This window comes from Microcebus murinus, chromosome 19 (assembly GCF_040939455.1).
Source record: "Microcebus murinus isolate Inina chromosome 19, M.murinus_Inina_mat1.0, whole genome shotgun sequence".
Taxonomy (NCBI): domain Eukaryota; kingdom Metazoa; phylum Chordata; class Mammalia; order Primates; family Cheirogaleidae; genus Microcebus; species Microcebus murinus.
Window position 1 is genome coordinate 26451065 of NC_134122.1, and position 18939 is coordinate 26470003.

At 40.4% G+C, this 18939-nt stretch overlaps 1 protein-coding gene across 1 annotated transcript in view; it reads left to right on the plus strand.

Annotated features, from left to right (window-relative positions):
- The window catches only part of LMTK2 (lemur tyrosine kinase 2), a 98837-nt gene that overhangs the window by 54453 nt on the left and 25445 nt on the right, over positions 1-18939 (plus strand). The window contains exon 7 of the mRNA XM_012759215.3: positions 7108-7241. Within this exon, the coding sequence (XP_012614669.2) occupies positions 7108-7241 (134 nt within the window). The remainder of the gene's footprint in view (positions 1-7107; positions 7242-18939) is intronic.

Here is an 18939-nt window from a genome sequence, read left to right on the forward strand (position 1 = left end):
AGCAGGAGCTGATCGACTTTGAGTGTGGAACCTGGGGGTAGAGTGCTCAGGGGAGACATGCTGGAGCTGCAGGAGAGAGAGAAGGGTGTAGATTAGACTCGGCCGTGTCTTATCGTTCTTACCACTCACCAGTTTCTTCAACTCTACCTACTGACTCCAGAGCAGAAGATGATGGTCATATACATATATATATTTTATTTCAGCGTAATATGGGGGTACAAATGTTAAGGTTACATACATTGCTATTACCTTCCCTCCCCCTTCAAGTCAGGATGGTCTTACATTTTTTGCAGAGGTGTGTTCTTGAATGTAGTGTTCTAATTTCCTTTACTAAATTCAGCCAGTAAAGCAGTGGCCAAATGAGAATGGGAAAGATGTGTTCCTCTGTGGGATCTGCTTTCTTGGGACTCTTGTGAGGATCACATAGCCCGGGTGGGCAAAGACAAAGGAGCTTAGACTCATGGGCTCTTGGTCCTGGAAGGAACCTTGGCTGCTATCCCCAGTGGGGCGTTGGGAAGGGAAAGGTCTGATCCCTCCGGGCTGGGCCTTGGGGTGGACATTTGTTATTTGTTCCTCATTTCACAAGTCTTCCTGACAGCTGTGACATAGGTGGCTGTGACATAGGCATTATTCTACAGATTAGAAAACTGAGGCTGAGAGAGACGAAAGGACTTATTGAAGAATCAAACTCAGGTCTGTTTTCAGAACCGTGCTTTCTGTTATTTTATTTGGTTGGCTAATTGACTTGCCTGAGGGCACATAGTTACTAATGCCAAAGTGGGCGTTTTAATGGGTGGCTTGATTTTTATTCTGTGTACTTTTATACCAGGTGGTTTAATGCTTCCACCAGCAGGAAGGCCCCATTTTAGAATTGGCTTTTTGTACAGAAAGTGACTAATTAATGGGCATCTCTGCTTTATAAATGTAGTCATTAAGTAAGCCCTATGTACCAGGGACTCCTCCAGCTGCTGAGCACACAAAGATAAGAAATGTATCCCCACCCCTAAGGAGCTCATATGGAAGAGGGGACATACAGAATCATAGTGGAACAGATGTGAGGAGGGCTGGGGAGCAGGTGGATGGTATATCTCACTCAGAGCCAGCAGAGGGGACACCTGTGCAGGATGGTGATGACTGCAAGCTCAGGCCTTACGATGAGGTGTGGGGTGATTGTGGGGTTATTGTGGGGTTGTATTCCCAGGCCCCAACCCAACCCTGTACTGGTGCCCTGCCAGTGGCTTTTTCCCTCCCCATGCCTGGCTGCCACCCAGGGACCACTGCCTTGGCACTTTGTTGACAGGCTGCCCACTGCTTGTGGCCAGGCCCTTCCTGCCCTCCGTGGTGCCTGCTCTCCCCCCTTCCTACCCCCCAGGTTTGCTCCGCAGGTGCTGCTCCCCTGTTTGCTGTGGCCACCCTGCTCCTTGGTGCTGTCTTCTCCCCGAGTCACAGCAGTGATGGCTCATCACTGCTTACAGCATCAAGGTGCAGGAGGGACATGCAGTGGAAACAGTGGTCTCAGCAGCAATAGCTTCTGGAATGGTGTTGGGGGCTTCATTATTTGTCTCTAACTGCAGCAGCCACAGGTGACTATTGATCACATGGAAATGGCCAGTCTGGATGGATATGCTATGGAATATAAGATGCATATCAGATTTTGAAGACTAAGTACAAAAAAGAAATTATAATATCTCAATTTTAAAATATTGATAACATGTTAAAATGATATTATTTGGGATGTATTAGGTCAAATAAAATATATTTTTATTTTTTGAGATAGGGTCTTGTTCTGTCACCCTGGAGTGCAGTGGCCTAATCATAGCTCATTGTAACCTCAATCTCCTGGGCTCAAACAATACTCCTGTCTCAGCCTCTGGAGTAGCTAGGAGTACAGGTGTGTACCACCATGCTCTGCTGATTTTTAAATCTTTTTGTAGAGATGGGACCTCACTATGTTGCCCAAGCTGGTCTTGAACTCCTGGGCTCAAGTGATCCTCCCACCTCAGCCTCCCAAAGTGCTAGGGATTATAGGTGTGAGCCACCATGCCCAGCCAAAATCCATTATTAAAGTTACATTTACCTGTTTCTTCTTATGTCTTTTTGCTTTTGATATTGCTACTAGAAAATTTTAAATTATATATATAATATATATATTGTATATTATAATATATATATTTTTTAAGACGGAGTCTAGCTCTGTTACCTGGGTTACAGTACTGTGGTGTCAGCCTAGCTCACAGCAACCTCAAACTCTTGGGCTCAAGTGATTCTCCTGCCTCAGCCTCCTGAGTAGCTGGGATTACAGGCGTGCACCACCATGCCCAGCTAGTTTTTTCTATTTTTAGTAAAGACGGGGTCTCGCTGTTGCTCAGGCTGGTCTCAAACTCCTGACCTCAAGTGATCCTCCCACCTCAACCTCCCAGAATGCTGGGATTATAGGTGTGATCCACCTTGCCAAGCTGGAAAATTTTAAATTATGTATCTAGCTTGCATTATATTTCTGTTGGACAGTGCTGGTCTTTAATGTATCTCTAGAGAAATACCTTCTGAGGTCCAGGTGGTTATACAGTCATGCACCACTTAACTGTGTTTCGGTCCACCATAGACTACACATACAGTGATGGTCCCATAAGATTATAATGGAGCAGAAAAATTCCTTTTCCCTAGCAACATCATAGCACAACGTGTTTCATGTTTGTGGTAATGCTGGTATAAACAACCCTGCACTGCCAGTCATATAAAAGTTTAGATGGCACATATAATTATATATAGTACATAATAATTGATAATGATAATGAATAAATTACTTGCTTATGTAACTTTTTATCATTACTTTAGCATGTTTTCCTTCTACTTATTAAAAAAATTTAAATGTAAAACAACCTCAGGCAGGTCCTTCAGGGAGTATTCCAGAAGGAAGGCATTGTTGTCATAGGATGACAGCTCCATGCATGTTATTGCCCCCAAAGACTTTCCAGTGGGACCGATGTGGAGCTGGAAGAGAGAGATTGATGATCCTGGCCCTGTGTAGGCCTGGGCTAATGTGTGTGTTTGTGTCTTAGTTTTTAACAAAAGTGTTTAAATAAAAAGTTTAAAAAAAATTAAAAATAGAGAATAGCTTAGAGAATAAGGATATAAAGAAAAAGTATTTTAATACAGCTGTACAGTGTGTGTTTTAAGCTAAGTGTTATTACGAAAGAGCCAAAAAGTTAAAAAATTAAAAGTAAAAAAGTTAAAGCAAGGTAAGGTTAATTTGTTATTGAAGAAAGAAAAGTATTTTTTATAAATTTAGGGTAGCCTAAGTATACAGTGTTTATAATAAAGCTTACAGTAGCGTTCAGTCATTTTCTATCTAGGCCTTCACTTTCATTCACCACTCACTGACTCACCAGAGCACTTCCCTTGCTCCATTCATGGCAAGTGCCCTAGATAGGTACACCTGTGCCATTTTTTATCTTTTATACTGCATTTTTGCTGTCCCTTTTCTGTGTTTAGATATATTTGGATACACAAATACCTGCCACTGTTAGGATTGCCCACAACATTCAGCACAGTAACATGCAGTCCAGATTGTATCCTGGGAGCCGTAGGCTTTACCAGACAGCCCAGGCGTATGGTGGGCCAGACCATCTAGGTTTGTGTAAGTGCACTCTAGGGATCTCCACTTGGGCTCTCACCCACCTGGATCTGTAACCCTTACTCATCACCTCCTCTTTGGTTACCCAGATTCTTCACCCTTGTAAGCTCAGTCTCCTCGTGAGTCCATCTCTTCTTTCTGCTCTAACACTCAAATACCTCCCAGGTAAATCCAACAAGCCTTCCTCTGACTCCACAGCCCTCTCCTGCAACCATCCATGTCTCTTCCCTTCATGGATAAACTCCTCAGAATCCTGGTCTGTTCTGGCTGGCTCCACCTCCTGGCCTCCTCCCTTACCCCCAGAACCCTCCAGATATACTTTTGCCCACCACTTGGCTACAGCTCCCTTACCCCCAGAACCCTCCAAATATACTTTTGCCCACCACTTGGTTGCAGCTGCTTCCACCGGGGCCACCAACCCATGACTAGATGCCTCCCTCCAACAATGGTGGGTTGCATCTCACCAGTGTAACAAGGAGACAGGCCCAAGTGGAGAAGAAATAGACACAGGCTGAGAACTTCTGGGGTGGGGGCAGGTGGGTGGGGCAAGAGAGACATAGCCTTGGGTTGGACGGAGGCATGGCACGTTCATCAACAGAAGGGGGAGTATGGCACTCTGTCATTATTAGCAGTGAAACAGCTTTAATTCTTTCATTAATTTTTGTTGAAAAATCATAAATTTTTCCTAAAATCATCCTATTAAACATATAAATGACTATAATTTTTTAGTTATAAAGCTACCTGTTGACTTTTTACATTATAATGAAATTAATTCATTGTTCTCAGGGTCCTGCAAAAAAACTGGATAAAGCCCGCCTGGCTTTTTGTGTTAGAAATTAGGAGGGCATTTATGAGTAACACACAGGTCTTTGAATGACTCATTCTAAGAAGTCATCACAAGTTGCTTGTTCTGTTGTGGGAGTTCTTAGTGTAGCACTTTGCTGCCATCTAGTGTCAGAAACTTTTCTTTTGGAGTTTTTTTGGAAGGGGTGGGAAAGAGCAGAGAAATTTTTAAAACTTGGATAAAGGAAAGTTTATTTTAATTCAGAAAAAAATTGCTGTTCTTGATGAGTTTTTTTCTTTATATTGTGGACCAAAGTAATAATCCATGTCTACTCATCATTGAACACCATTTAAATACAAATAAAATAAACCAGACCTCTAAATATAGATTTGTCTTCAAGACTAAATATAGATTTATCTGTTTTTACTAGAATGAACCAATTTTGATACTTGTTTAATGTAAAAATCTTTACTGTGATTAAATATTTTATGCTAATTTTTTATTTTCAAACTGTGGTACTAGGAGAGCTGTAAGGGGCCATTCTAGAACACAGAACTAACCTTGGGTCCTACACAGTCCTTCACAAGCCTCATCTGTGAGAAACCATGATCAGGATCCTCAGTAATCTGTGATGTTGACTCCTTATCCAGGTTAAAGATATTTTTGCCTGGATTGTGCTGACAATGTCAATTCTTAAATAAGATCCTCTTCTCTTTATTCTTTCTTGCAGTGAAATTTGGGGAGGGGGCTGTTGCAGGTGATGTAAGCAGACTTCAGCTATTTTCATGTTTAGTTTCTATATGGGCTACCTTATGAATAAAAATCCCATTAGCCTATAGTCCTTGAGTTTTTTGCTGGAATTTTTCTGGGTTAATTTAACTGTCATCTAAATCATTCATCATTCCCACAGCTCCCATGCTGGATAGAGCCTATCCTGGACCAATGAATATATATTTTTAGAAGCAAAAAAAAAAAAAAAAAAAGATGTCTATTTCTCCTCTGGAGTAGCTTTAATTCCTCTGGGAACAGAGGAAGAGAGCACCACGTTTGGAAGGAAATCTGTGAAGGACAGTGATGCCAAGTGCTGCCTCAGTGTGCACGGTGGCACCCAGGGGAGGCTACTGTGTCCCTGGCAGAGCAGTCACATGACACTTGGGAGAATTCTGCAAATCGATGGCATTGAGCTTATGTTATTTTACATTCATTCTTATAAAGCAAATTGATTTCATCTGCATACTAATTTAATTCACTTGCTAAATAGAATTCTCTTGACTAGTTAGTAAACCAAAAAGTAGAAGCATAGTCCTATTCTTTATTAGCTCTGTGGCATTGGGCAAATCTCTTAACCTCCCTCCCTAAGCTTCAGTTTCATATCTGGAAAACATCTCAAATTGTGACAAGTATTTGCATTAATAAGTGTAAATGTTTGGCACAGTGCTCCAGAGCTCAAATGGTAGTGAATATTAATATCAACGTTATCATTCAGTAAGCACCATTGAAACTGGGAATGGAAACAAATTGAGAATCTTGGAGTGGACCTGTAAGTGCTTAGTATTAAATGTGGACAAATGTTTATAAAAGAATATTGTGTTTTAAAGTTTTATTCTGGGAGAAATTTGATAAATTTGCTATCTTTAGTAAGTTATAATAAATGTATTCTTTAGTTAGTTAAGGAAAATTTCCTTCCTTGGGAGTCTTTTCTTGACTCAGATTTAAAGAAATGGACTTACTTTCTAAATTTTATTAACTGATCATAGAAAGCTTTAATTTGGAATTAAATCATATCAACAAATATTTAATCATGTGGTAAGGAGAATATGGAAAACTTTATTTCCTCAAAACTGTATTCCCCAAAATGGGTATACTGTAACCCTCCCCCGCCAACATACAGTTCCAAATGAGAGTTGTGAAATAAAGACAGAGTGACACAGGGAGGACTCACAGGGGAACCCGGGAGCCCAGCATTCGCATGTCTGTGTAGTGGACACCTGAATGTGAGTTTGTTCATTTTCCTCCTCAGGCTGCTTTCCTTTGAAGAACGGGTATAACTTGGTTCGTTTTTCTGGAGTGACTGGATTGGTCTTTCCCACCGTGTTCTCTGGGCAGCACAGGGTGCTCAGGAAGCTGGGAGAGCCCTGAAGCAGTTGTTACTAGCACTGGCCAGACTCTCTCCTCACCTTCCTCACCCATTTTGCTTTCCTTCTCTTCCCTTCCATTGCTCATCAGCCTCTGGTGATAGCCACATAGCTTTCGTGACAAAGTGCCCACTGCTCAGGTGTCTCCTAGAATCCTTCAAACAGGCAGTACGAGTGTCATCATTTCTTTGACTCTCCACGTTATCTTAGTTGCCTGAGAATCTCTACTTCTGCACTGCACTTAATTAAAATTGTACATCTTTTTTTAATGGTTTTGTTTTACATGTGTTACATGTGTTCATATAACAAAAGTAAACTAATGTTTAGTCTAGTTAGAATGGCCCTAAAAGCATAATGGTGTTCCATACTTTTAAAACATTGGGTTGGAATTCCTTTTTGTAATTTGAAACTTGTTCAGTCTGAGGTTCTTTATTAGGTGCAAACCGAAGTCATTTTTAATAAATGATCTTAGTAGGTAGTGTCAACTAAGGCATACATTTAAGCACTCTGTTTCTACGGTTCATTTTGAAACTCAAGCGGGCTGATCTTTGCAGGGTGATCTGAAAGCGTATCTACGCACGGAGCAGGGCCACATGCGGGGGGATGCGCAGACGATGCTGCTGCAGAGGATGGCGTGTGAGATCGCTGCGGGGCTGGCTGCCATGCACAAGCTGCACTTCCTGCACAGGTGGGTCACAGGTGCGCCTCACACATTGTGGGCGTGGCAGTCTGGTGAGGCTGTCCAGATGTGAAAGGATCTACAGAAACCTCAGGGACAAGCCACAGAGTGAGTTCCTGGCTTGTGCAAGGAGAATCTACCCCTACTCTTCCCAGTGTCTCAATAAGGGTTGAGTTGGGCTTCATTAAAACCAATACCAGGGAATAAAATGTCTTAATACAGCCTAAGATCTGGAAATTATTTCCAGAATTTCAAAGAACTAAAAAATTACCCTCGCCTCAGAGTTAGGTGTAAACAGTATCAGTCTGCAGCTTACTTGTTGCATCCTTTTCCTGTCAGCCTTGGGCTTCTGATACTACCTGCAGGGTTTCATGGTGTATCCCAGTTCACATTCCTGAGAGAAGAAGAGAGAAAGAATCTGAGAGGCCAACAGTCTAATTTTGTGCAAGGTCATAGCATTGGTTTTTGGCCAGCTAAAGAGGTGGCTTTAAGTTGCCTTCTCTGAAACAGGTGTCGTGGGATCCCAGCTGAAGAGGCCTGCCCCTGTGTAGGGGTCAGGGATCATATGTGAGCAGGACAGTGATCCATGTTACACATTTCTGTTATAATCTTTCAGAGTCCACCTGAATGGCCACAGTTCTATTTTGTTCAGATCATTGATGCTGATTTTCATAATTAAAACAACAAAAGGCTTTGAATCCTAGCCCAAATAATAGTTTTGTTCTGTGAATCCAACAGGAGATTTCTGCTTCTTTTCCTCTAGGCTTTGAGGTCTGATTCATGTTTAAGATATGTTTAAAATTATTTCTGAGATCTCTAGGGAAACCAGGCAGTGTATCTCTTTAATGGACTTTAAGTAAATCATATAATTCTTAATAATCCAAAGACCTAAAAAGGAACACCTGTATGTCTTGAAGGATGTTCATAAAGTATTATGATTTTTTAAAAAGCAGGTTATATAATAATATATTTATAGTATAAGCCCCTTTTTTTTTTAAAAGTAAGAAAACACCTGGTCATATTTCTAGAGGCGTGTGTATGAATAGGCATGGAAAAGTACTGTACCTATCAAATCTCCACATTACTTCAAAGTGGGGAAGAAGGAAAATTATTAACCTTTTTTTTTTTTACACATCTATATCTTGTTTGCCTTGCAATAGTGAACAAATCATTCTGATAAAGTGTTTCTTTAAAAAAAAAAAAAAGACCCAAGATCCCTTATGTGAAACTTTAAAATATAATGAAGAAATCCTATATATAAGTCTTTTATAATAGGTTACTATCTAGCATAATTTGTAATCTTTTGTAAATGCAGGTGATTATTCCCTAACACTTGGTTTAGGAATTTTTAAATTTTGGAGAGGACAATTTAATTTAAAAGAGCATCTTGGCCGGGCACGGTGGCTCATGCCTATAATCCTAGCACTCTGGGAGGCCAAGGCGGGCGGATTGCTCGAGGTCAGGAGTTCGAAACCAGCCTGAGCAAGAGCAAGACCCCGTCTCTACTATAAATAGAAAGAAATTAATTGGCCAACTAACATATATATAGAAAAAATTGGCCAGGCATGGTGGCGCATGCCTGTAGTCTCAGCAACTCGGGAGGCTGAGGCTGCAGGATTGCTTGAGCCCAGGAGTTTGAGGTTGCTGTGAGCTAGGCTGATGCCACGGCACTCACTCTAGCCTGGGAAACAAAGTGAGACTCTGTCTCAATGAATGAATGAATGAATGAACGAACGAACGAACGAACGAACGAACGAACGAACGAACGTCTTATCAGAATCAGTAGCACAAAGTTAGAAACAGCTAGAAACTGTGTTCAAAGCCCACGTCTATTTCTTCTAGTGTATTTCAAAAATTGGTGTTCTCAGAGTAAATAGTATTTTTCCTGTGAGTTTCTTCAAGTTAAAGTTGTACTTAATTTAGAATCTTGTGGACTTTAGAACAAAATAAGAATGATAAATCACATAGTTTAGGTTTTATTCAAGTTCAGAAACACAAAGAAAATCCTTGAAACCATTGACAGCTGTTTCATTTAGTTTTAAAAAGTAGCCATATTTTATATAAGATTTCCATTTGGGGCAAAGTTTTGTGAGTTTTTTTTTTTTTTTTTTTGAGACAGAGTCTCACTCTGTTGCCCAGGCTAGAGTGAGTGCCATAGTGTCAGCCTAGCTCACAGCAACCTCAAACTCCTGGGCTCAAGCAATCCTCCTGCCTCAGCCTCCCAAGTAGCTGGGACTACAGGCATGTGCCACCATGCCTGGCTAATTTTTTCTATATATATTAGTTGGCCAATTAATTTCTTTCTATTTATAGTAGAGACAGGGTCTTGCTCTTGCTCAGGCTGATTTCGAACTCCTGACCTCTAGCAATCTGTCCACCTTGGCCTCCCAGAGAGCTAGGATTACAGGCGTGAGCACCACGCCCAGCCTAAAGTTTTGTGTTTTAAGTTCTTTTTTTGTTTTTCTGTTCTTTTCCCATTCTTATTTGTTCTAAAGTCCACAAGATTCTAAAGTAAGTAAAACTTTAACTTGAAGAAACTCACAGGAAAAGTACTATTTACTTGGAGAACTTCACCAATTTTTAAAATACACCAGAAGAAACAGATGTGGGCTTTGAACACAATTTCTAGCTGTTTCTAACTTTGTGCTACTGATTCTGATAAGATGCTCTTTTAAATTAAATTATCTTATATTTTTAGGTGGAAATTTAAAATATTTATTGGTTGACTCACAGTAGAACTTTCTGTATTTGAAAATAGAACAACCTGTGTGTCCAAGTGAAAGTTGTTAGCTGCATTCAGAAATTAATCTAGTAAAGTACCCCCAATAAAATTTATTTTTGCTTATTGTTTAAGAAGGGCCTTATTCCAGGCAGGCTGGAATCTCAGGCAGCCTGCATGTTTGATGTAGTGCACATGACATTGGTGAAGGCCACATAAATAGCAGGTGCTGCCAGTTTGTTACTGTTCCATGCCACTCTTTGCCTAGCTGGCCTAGAGCCTGGTCTTTCCAGTCCCCTGTCTCTGAGTCTTCCTGAACAGCTCAGCAGTGAGATAGATGCCACCAGGTCACTGTGGTGAGTTTAGGGCAGATGGTTCCCATAGGCACATGTGTCCTTACAGTGGCTCACATAGCTGGAACGGTGCTGCGCTCGAGTAATACTTTGGGATGATTATGCATGGAAGAGCATTTTTAGGATTTGGCTGGTTTTTTTTTTTTTTTGAGTCAGAGTCTCACTTTGTTGCCCAGGCTAGAGTGAATGCCATGGCGTCAGCCTAGCTCACAGGAACCTCAAACTCCTGGGCTCAAGCAATCCTGCTGCCTCAGCCTCCCGAGTAGCTGGGACTATAGGCATATGCCATCATGCCTGGCTAATTTTTTCTATATATATTAGTTGGCCAATTAATTTCTTTCTATTTATAGTAGAGACGGGGTCTTGCTCTTGCTCAGGCTGATTTCGAACTCCTGACCTCGAGCAATCCGCCCGCCTTGTTTCCCAGAATGCTAGGATTACAGGCGTGAGCCACCGTGCCCGGCCTGCCTGGTTTTAAAGTTAAGTTACTTTCTGCTGAGAAACACGGAGTTTACTAAGTTTTCCAGCCCTCAGAGTGCTGGGTAATCAGGTGTTTAAAAAACATGATAAATAAACCCCTTAATGTATGGTGTCATTTTACATTTTTTTTTGTTATAAATTGTATGACAGGTGTCCAAATTGGTAAAATTTAGTAAGTCTGGTCACTAAGCAGCTTGTGCTACAACTCTAGCTTGAGTATTTCTTTGAGTCAGCGAATTATTCTTAGGGGTTTTATTTGTGTTTGTGTGTAAAATCTTTAGATTATATAGTCACGCACTGCATAAATGCATTTTGGTCACCGAAGGACCACATATATGTCAGTGGTCCCATTAAGATTATAATGGAGCTGAAAAATCCTACTGCCAAGTGACCTTGTAGGGGTCTTAATATTGTAGTGCAACATATCACTCACCTGTTTGTGGTGATGCTGATGTAAACAAACCTACTGCACTGCCAGTTAAATAAGTCTGGCACGTACAATTATGGGCCATACATAATTCTTGGTAATGATGATGAATGACTATGTTACTGGTTTATGTATTTACTATATTATGCTTTTCATTGTTATTTTAGAGTGTACTCCTATTTATTTTTTTAAAAAATTAACTACAAAACAGCTTCAGGCAGGTCCTTCAGAAGGTATTCTAGAAGAAGGCATTGTAGTCATAGGAGATGACAGCTCCATGTGTGTTATTGCCCCTGAAGAGCTTCTAGTGGGACACATGTGGAGGTGGAACATAGTGATATTGATGATCCGGACCCTGTGTAGGCCTAGGTTAACATGCATGTTTGTGTTTTAGTTTTTAACAAAAAAGTTTAAAAGGATTAAAAAAAATTAAATTAGAAAAATCTTAAAGAATAAGGATATGAAGAAAGAAAATATTTTTGTACAGCTGTAAAATGTGGGGTTTTTTTTGAGACAGAGTCTCACTCTGTTGCCTGGGCTAGAAGTGCCGTAGCGTCAGCCTAGCTCACAGCAACCTCAAACTCCTAGGCTCAAGCGATCCTCCTGCCTCAGCCTCCCGAGTAGCTGGGACTACAAGCATGCGCCACCATGCCCGGCTAATTTTTTCTATATATTTTTAGTTGGCCAATTAATTTCTTTCTATTTTTAGTAGAGACAAGGTCTCACTCTTGCTCAGGCTGGTTTTGAACTCCTGACCTCGAGCAATCCGCCCGCCTCGGCCTCCCAGAGTCCCAGGATTACAGGCGTGAGCCACCTCGCCCGGCCTACAGTGTGTGTTTTAAACTAAATGTTATTGAGTCAGAAGGTAAAAAATTAAAAAGTTTATAAAGTAAAAAAGTTATAGTAAGCTAAGTTTATTATTAAGTTTAATTTATTATTAAAGTAAGAAAATTTTTTATAAATTTAGTTTAGCGCAAGTGTGCATATAGTGTTTGTAAAGTCTACAGTAGTATACAGCAATGCCCTAGGCCTTCGCCATATTTTCACTGTCCTTCATCTATGTTTAGGTACACAACTATTTATCAATTTGTTTTAGTCACCTACAATATTAAGTACAGGAACATGCTGCACAGGTGTGTAGCCTAGGGGCAATAGGCTACACCATATGGCCTAAGGGTACAGTAAGCTCTACCATCTAGGTTTGTGTAAGTGCGTTCTGTGATGTTTGCGCAACAATGAAATCACTCATTTCTCAGAAAGTATGCCTGTCGTTAAGTGATGCATGACTGTACTTTTAAAAATCCCTTCTAAGTTTACTAATTTAAAGATGGTTTTTAAGGAAAAATGGATATATGGCAATAAATATAATTTTTCTTTGATGCATTTGATTGTTAATTTTAAATTAAAGCCACAGGTAGTGCCTGGCACATAGTGGTATTAAATAAAAAACTACACCTCTAACATCATTTTGCTTTCCTGAGGAAAACCTAAGGCTTTCCCTTAGACTGTGGAATTGGGCCTCAGGGGAAGAAAGCCTACAGCACTCGGCCAGTTGTGTGAGGAATGAGAGGATATGCAGGCCCCGCCTGGCTCATGCTCTTCACTAGTAAAGTGGTGATGGTGGAGCTGAGTTCTTGAGATTGGTGTGAGAAGCCGGTGACATCCAGAGCTCCCGTGAGTGTCTGGCCTGCTGACAATAGAGGAAGGAGGAGAAGCAAGAGATATGATAGTAGTGATGAATGAGGATGGGCCTTGCCTTAGTTTCAGAGTTTAAGGTTTTCTTGCTTTTTTGGATTTGGTTTGATATTAAATTAAAGACAATGTAAAATCTGTTGATTCAGTAAGTATTCATTGAACTTCCACAGTCTGCAAAGTTCAGAGATGGATAAGGTGAGAAATAGAGACATATTGAAAATCAAAGCAAAATATACGGTCTTTGCTCACCACCTAACACTCCAGCAGGAGAGTTCAAGTGGATTCACGTTTGGCAGGATGATCACTGTGTCCTAAGCATTCGTAAAATGTTCTGTGAACAGTTATTTGATCCCAAGGACAGCCCTATGAGCCACAAGGCAGGTACTGTCCTTCATTCTATTTTACAGAGGAGAATACTGAGGTTCAGAGTAGTGACCAGTTTGTCTCTGCCACTAATTTAACCAGGACTTTGAAGCCAGTTACAAACACCATGTGTGGGTGTTTGCACAGGAGGAATAGTTAACTGTTACCTGGGAGGAATCCAGGCAGGTTTTCCGTGGCTTGCCATGAAACAAATGCACAAAAGTCAGTAGTTTTACACTGTACTAGGAATGAGTATCTAGAAATGGGAAAAAAAATTTTTCATTTCAGTAATGCCAAAATCAATTTGGGAATTAATTATCTGAGAAAGAAAGGACTATGTAAAGAAAATTATGAAATCTTATTGAAGGATATAAAATAACGTGAACAAATGGAAAGATGTATTATGATTTATGGTGGGAAGACAACAGAGAAATGTCAATTAACTTAATTCTAATTAGATTCTTAACAGGGTTTGTATTTGGGTAAGCGGGGAGTTGGATGAAACTATCTTTGGCTTCATATGGAAGAATAAATGTCTAGAAAAGCCATAAAGTATGAAAAAAGTGAACAGTAGGTGCAGACAGGGAGGCTTGCTTTACCAGGTATCAGAATATACAGTAAGTCATCACAATAAAAATCAATATGGTTTTGGCAGAGAAATAGGTTAATAGACAGTATACTGTACATATAAAAGTGAATATATGACAAACATTTCACATCAATGCAAAAAGGAGGGCTTATTTATTAAATGCTGACACAATTAGTTATCTGGGGGGAAAAATTGAACCACAGCATTTTCCCATATATAAAAATAAAGATATAAAAATTGATAGAATTCTAGGAGACTATCTGTACAACACAAGGATGAGTAAGACCTTCTTAATTAAGACAGGAAACCCAAGAGTTATGAAGTAACTTTGTATAGAACAGATACTGTAAACAAAGCCAGTATCAATAGAGTTAGAAAAACACATCTACAATGCAGGTAGCAGCTAAAGGCTAATATTTATTAATATAATACACAAAGAGTTCTTACAAATCAGCAAGAAAACCATGAGCCAGTAGAAAAATGGGCAAAGATATAAACAGGCCCACAAACATGGAAACATTCAAATTCACAAGTTGATAAAGGGCTATAGTAACTGTGACTCAAAAAGTAAAGGAGTGGCCACACCTGTTCCCAGGAGGATACAAGGGAGTTTTTGCCACAAATTGTATATATGTCATGTCATATGTAAATTATTACAATGTTTTGAAAAGCTATTGAGTAGTATCTATATAATTAAAAGTATACTTTCCCTTTAGTCCCCATATAAGCACTAGAAGAACTTAAGATTATGTGTATTAGAAATAACTCTTGTTTGAAGAGGTGACAAAAAAAAAGACAAATAAATGTTTATGGGGGAACTAGAGTAAATTTAGGTACATCTGCACTATGGAGTGTTACATGACTATTGTAAAGCAAGATTTAGAACTGCTAGGCTAGTTTACTTGGAGTGATTTTCGTGTTGTGATATTGTTAAATAAGAATGCAGCTAAGTAGGCAAAATATCACAGTTTTGTAAGGCAAATGCTCCTTATTCCCCTCATTTTGTATATTTGTGTGTGTGCATGTGCTGCGTATATAAGTATGGGAAGAATGTAGGAAGAGTGCCCACCAGTTTGTCAATACCTAGTACCTGGAAGGAGGAAGATGGTTAAAAGAAAACATGGCTGCACTTTGGGAAAACACAGAAAAAGCCCAGCATTCATATTACCCAGTGCTATCACTCCATATCTCTGTGCCCTGGTTTAGAAAGTGGCCCTAAGTAGAAAGCTGAGGGAATGTGGAGCTTAACTCTGGTACTTCCCTTCTGTCCAGGATCAGAAGCCTGGGCTATCCCTGGTCTAGTACTTGAAAGCTGCTTCCTTTTATATTTTGTCCAGTTTTATAGTTGTGGGATGATAAACCAGAACCGGAAGTTGAGACCTTAATATGCCCTACTATCCAGCTCAGAGTCACCTCGATCCCTATTTTATCACTGGCCTCAAAACCTGGGATTCAGTGGCAGAACCCATTCTAGCCAGAGGCATTTTCCTCAGCCTAAGAACTTCACAGTGGAAGAATTCCCTGTGTACCCAAAGCCTAGCCAGGTGCCTGGTATACAGGAGGAACTCAGCAAATGCAGTGTTGCTCAGCCAGCAAGAACTGACCTAATAAGCAGGGCGAACTATCATAACCCATTAACGTTGCCTCTGTGCACCTTCTCAGAATCCTCCTGGTTTAATCTTCTGCTTGGCCTCTCCAGCCCGTCTTAGAGTGATAAGCACAGTGTCTCTTCAGAACCTTAGAGCTTTGTGGCCGCCCAGGCAGAGTGGCGTGGTCAGCAGAGAGTGGCTTTGGGATTGAAGTTTTAATTCACTTCTCATCAGCTTTACCCGTATAAGCCTCAGTACTTAATCCTTTTGAGCTTCTCTTTTCTATAAAATGGGGATCATCTTTAAAACCCCAAAGATTAAATAGGATAGTGTGTGCCAAGCTCCTAGAAGTGTGTTCAGTAATGTTCAGTTATTTTGCTCCCTGTTTGTTACTCTCTTTTTTTTTTTAATCAGGAATTCAGGTTACTCAAGAAAGCATAAGTAGTTCACATAAATAGCAGTGTGGATTGTTTTGAAAATGCTCCCACTGCATCGAGCAGTTTGCATCAGGGAATCTTTCTGAAGATAGGCAGACTGTAATCCTACGTGAGTTAAAAACAAGTAGTGATGCTTCCTTGTGATTCCAGACATGGCTCCCACTTCCTGTGCCCATCCGCCCTGCTCACGTGGCCTTGAATCTCATGTGGTCACTGTCGCCTGAGTCACAGCAAGTGCTGCCAGACAAAGGTGACCAAGCCAGATCCTTCCCAGAGCCTTGCAGGGCTGGAGTGTTTGGCAGCCTCGTCACTAGACCTGTTTTTCAACTTAAAGGGAGAATATACTGGCTACTTGTTTGTATTTCCTGACAAAAGCAGCCATTGACGTCAAGAGTTACCTCTGTTGTTAAGAAGTTATTCCTGTGTGTTTTTCTAGTCTTTGGCCTTGCATGTTGTTGGGCTTCAGAGAATATCATTTTTACTAGTTTTGAACTTAAGTATATCATCATTTTAAATCTGTACAGCACTTTAATGTTTTCAAAACATTCCATATATATTCTTTTATTTTACCCTTTTAATAACCTTGTGAGTGAGCCATTTCAGCTGCATCCCTATTGTTTTGTGAGGAAACTGAGGCTCCAGTATGCACATGACTTGCCTAGTGTCACATGGGTCTGAAGCAGTGGCTCCAGGCTCCTGACCTCGCCCAGCGTCCATCCCACTGTGCTGGGGTACCTGGGGTGCTTGGGTGGAGGTGGGAACATGCTTATGAGAAATGTCCCTGGTCATACCGCTGTTGTCTTCCTCATCACCTCTGGGTTTCAGATAATGAGAAGCATTCCACCTCCCTTGGGAATACCAGGTGGATTGCATTGGAGTTTTATGATGAGAGCCAGAGGCCTTCTGCATGCACAGTTGTTCTCCTTTATCAAGTCTTCACGTTTCATAATCTGAAGACCTACGCAGAACACATGTGAGGAGACAGAAGAGGAGGGAGGAAATGGGTTAGCCATCCTGTTGCCCAGGAGGTGCCTGAATGGACCTGCTCTCTGATGGCTTCAGCCAGCCTCAGGTTGATGCCCCAGCCCAAAGAGGACATACACATGCCACTTTTGGAATGCTCGAGTTCAGCTTTTAGTCGTGGTATTAGGAGAGAGACATTAGGAAGATTTGGCAGGATCTGTTTGTAGAGACCGTGGAGATGCTTGTCAGTGGTTCTCAGTAACTGAACCTCTGTTGGCAAAACCCATAGCTATCCAGTTGCAGCTGTTGGCCCAGTGGATAAAGCAGACTTAAAGTATTTTTATTTTCCTGCCCTCAAATGGCATGTTACTCCTCCTCCTTTCCCTCCTCCCCCCCCTTCTTTGCATAATTCCAAAAAATAAGGACCAATTTTCTCTTTAGGATTGGAAGATTCTGGCCTGGTGCAGTGGGCTCACACCTATAATCCTAACACTCTGAGATGCCTAAGTGGGAGCATTACTTGAGATCAGGAGTTCGAGACCAGCCTGGGCCATAGCAAGATCCCATCTCTATAAAAAATAAAGAAATCAGGCTGGGCATAGTGGCTCACGCCTGTAATCCTAGCACTCTGGGAGGCCGAGGTGGGAGGATCGCTCAAGGTCAGGAGTTCAAAACCAGCCTGAGCAAGAGCGAGACCCTGTCTCTACTAAAAATAGAAAGAAATTAATTGGCCAAGTAAAAATATATAGAGAAAACTAGCTGGGCATGGTGGCACATGCCTGTAGTCCCAGCTATTTGGGAGGCTGAAGCAGAAGGATTGCTTGAGCCCAGGAGTTTGAGGTTCCTGTGTGCTAGGCTGATGCCACTACACTCTAGCCCAGCAACAGAGTGAGACTTTGTCTCTAAATATATATATATATATATATATATATAAAAATCAGTTGGGTGTAGTAGTGGCCTCTGCCTGTAGGCCTGTAGGCCTGTAGCCTACTCAGGAGGCTGAGGCAGGAGGATTGCTTGAGCTTAGGAGTAGGAGCTTTCAGTGAGCTATGATCACACCACGCACTGTGGCCTAGGCAACAGGATGAGACCCTGTCTCAAAAAGAAGAGTACTAAGAGTGTAGCATAATATAATGCACTCAAATCCAGATCAATCATGTTTATTGAGGCCCAGCCATGTGCATGGTATAGGGCTGCAACTATTTCTGTGTTGTCATTCATAGTTACAGATGATAAAAGTATGGTAATTCTACTGAATAATAACTTGCTAGCTTTGTGGCCCTGGTGAAGTTACTTCAACTCTCTGTGCCTCAGCTTCTTTATTTATTAATGAGGAAAATAATAGTCCCCACCTCATAGGTTTGTTGTGAAGATTAAATGCTTAGAGAAAATGCAAGGTGCTTAAAGAAATGCCTTGTGTAAAGTAAGTGCTTTGTGAATATTAGCCATTATTATATATAATTGAATCAGTGTTATGTACCAAGGCGTCATTGAATTATATTAGTGTTAGCTGTTGCCACTGTCATTTTCATTATTATTATATTTCAGATGTGAGATTTAGAAATTAAAATCTTTGACGATATGAATTTGATAGTTTAAGTTTTTAGTCTTTTACAATTATATAAAGACAAACAATTTTAATTTTAGGTGGTAGAAATTCAGTTTCCAATATCTTTAATTTATGAGTTAAAACTAGAAATTAGGTATCCTTTTCTATTTTAATTTAGTGCCTTTTTAATTCATATGCCAGTTGATTATTTAAAAGATTCTAAGGACTAAAGCCAAAATCCAAACAATTTAATCTGTTATCTATATGGGAAGTTCCTTTAGGAAAAGTAGTTTTTATGTGTTAAATCATGTGTTTTTGAAAATTAACTTGTTCTTATATTATGTAAGTAAATTGTTTTAAGTAAGTCTTGAAAATAAGCTCTTAACCTCCCTGTGGAGAGGTGGAGTTTGGAAGACATGAAAGTAATTTGGAAAGGGCTCAATTATAATGCTTGCATATCTTTGAGAAAGGAGGAAAAAAACATTTTTAGCAGTAAAGATTATTTTGGGGTGCTTGAAGTTGTAACTTCATTAATTTTATATT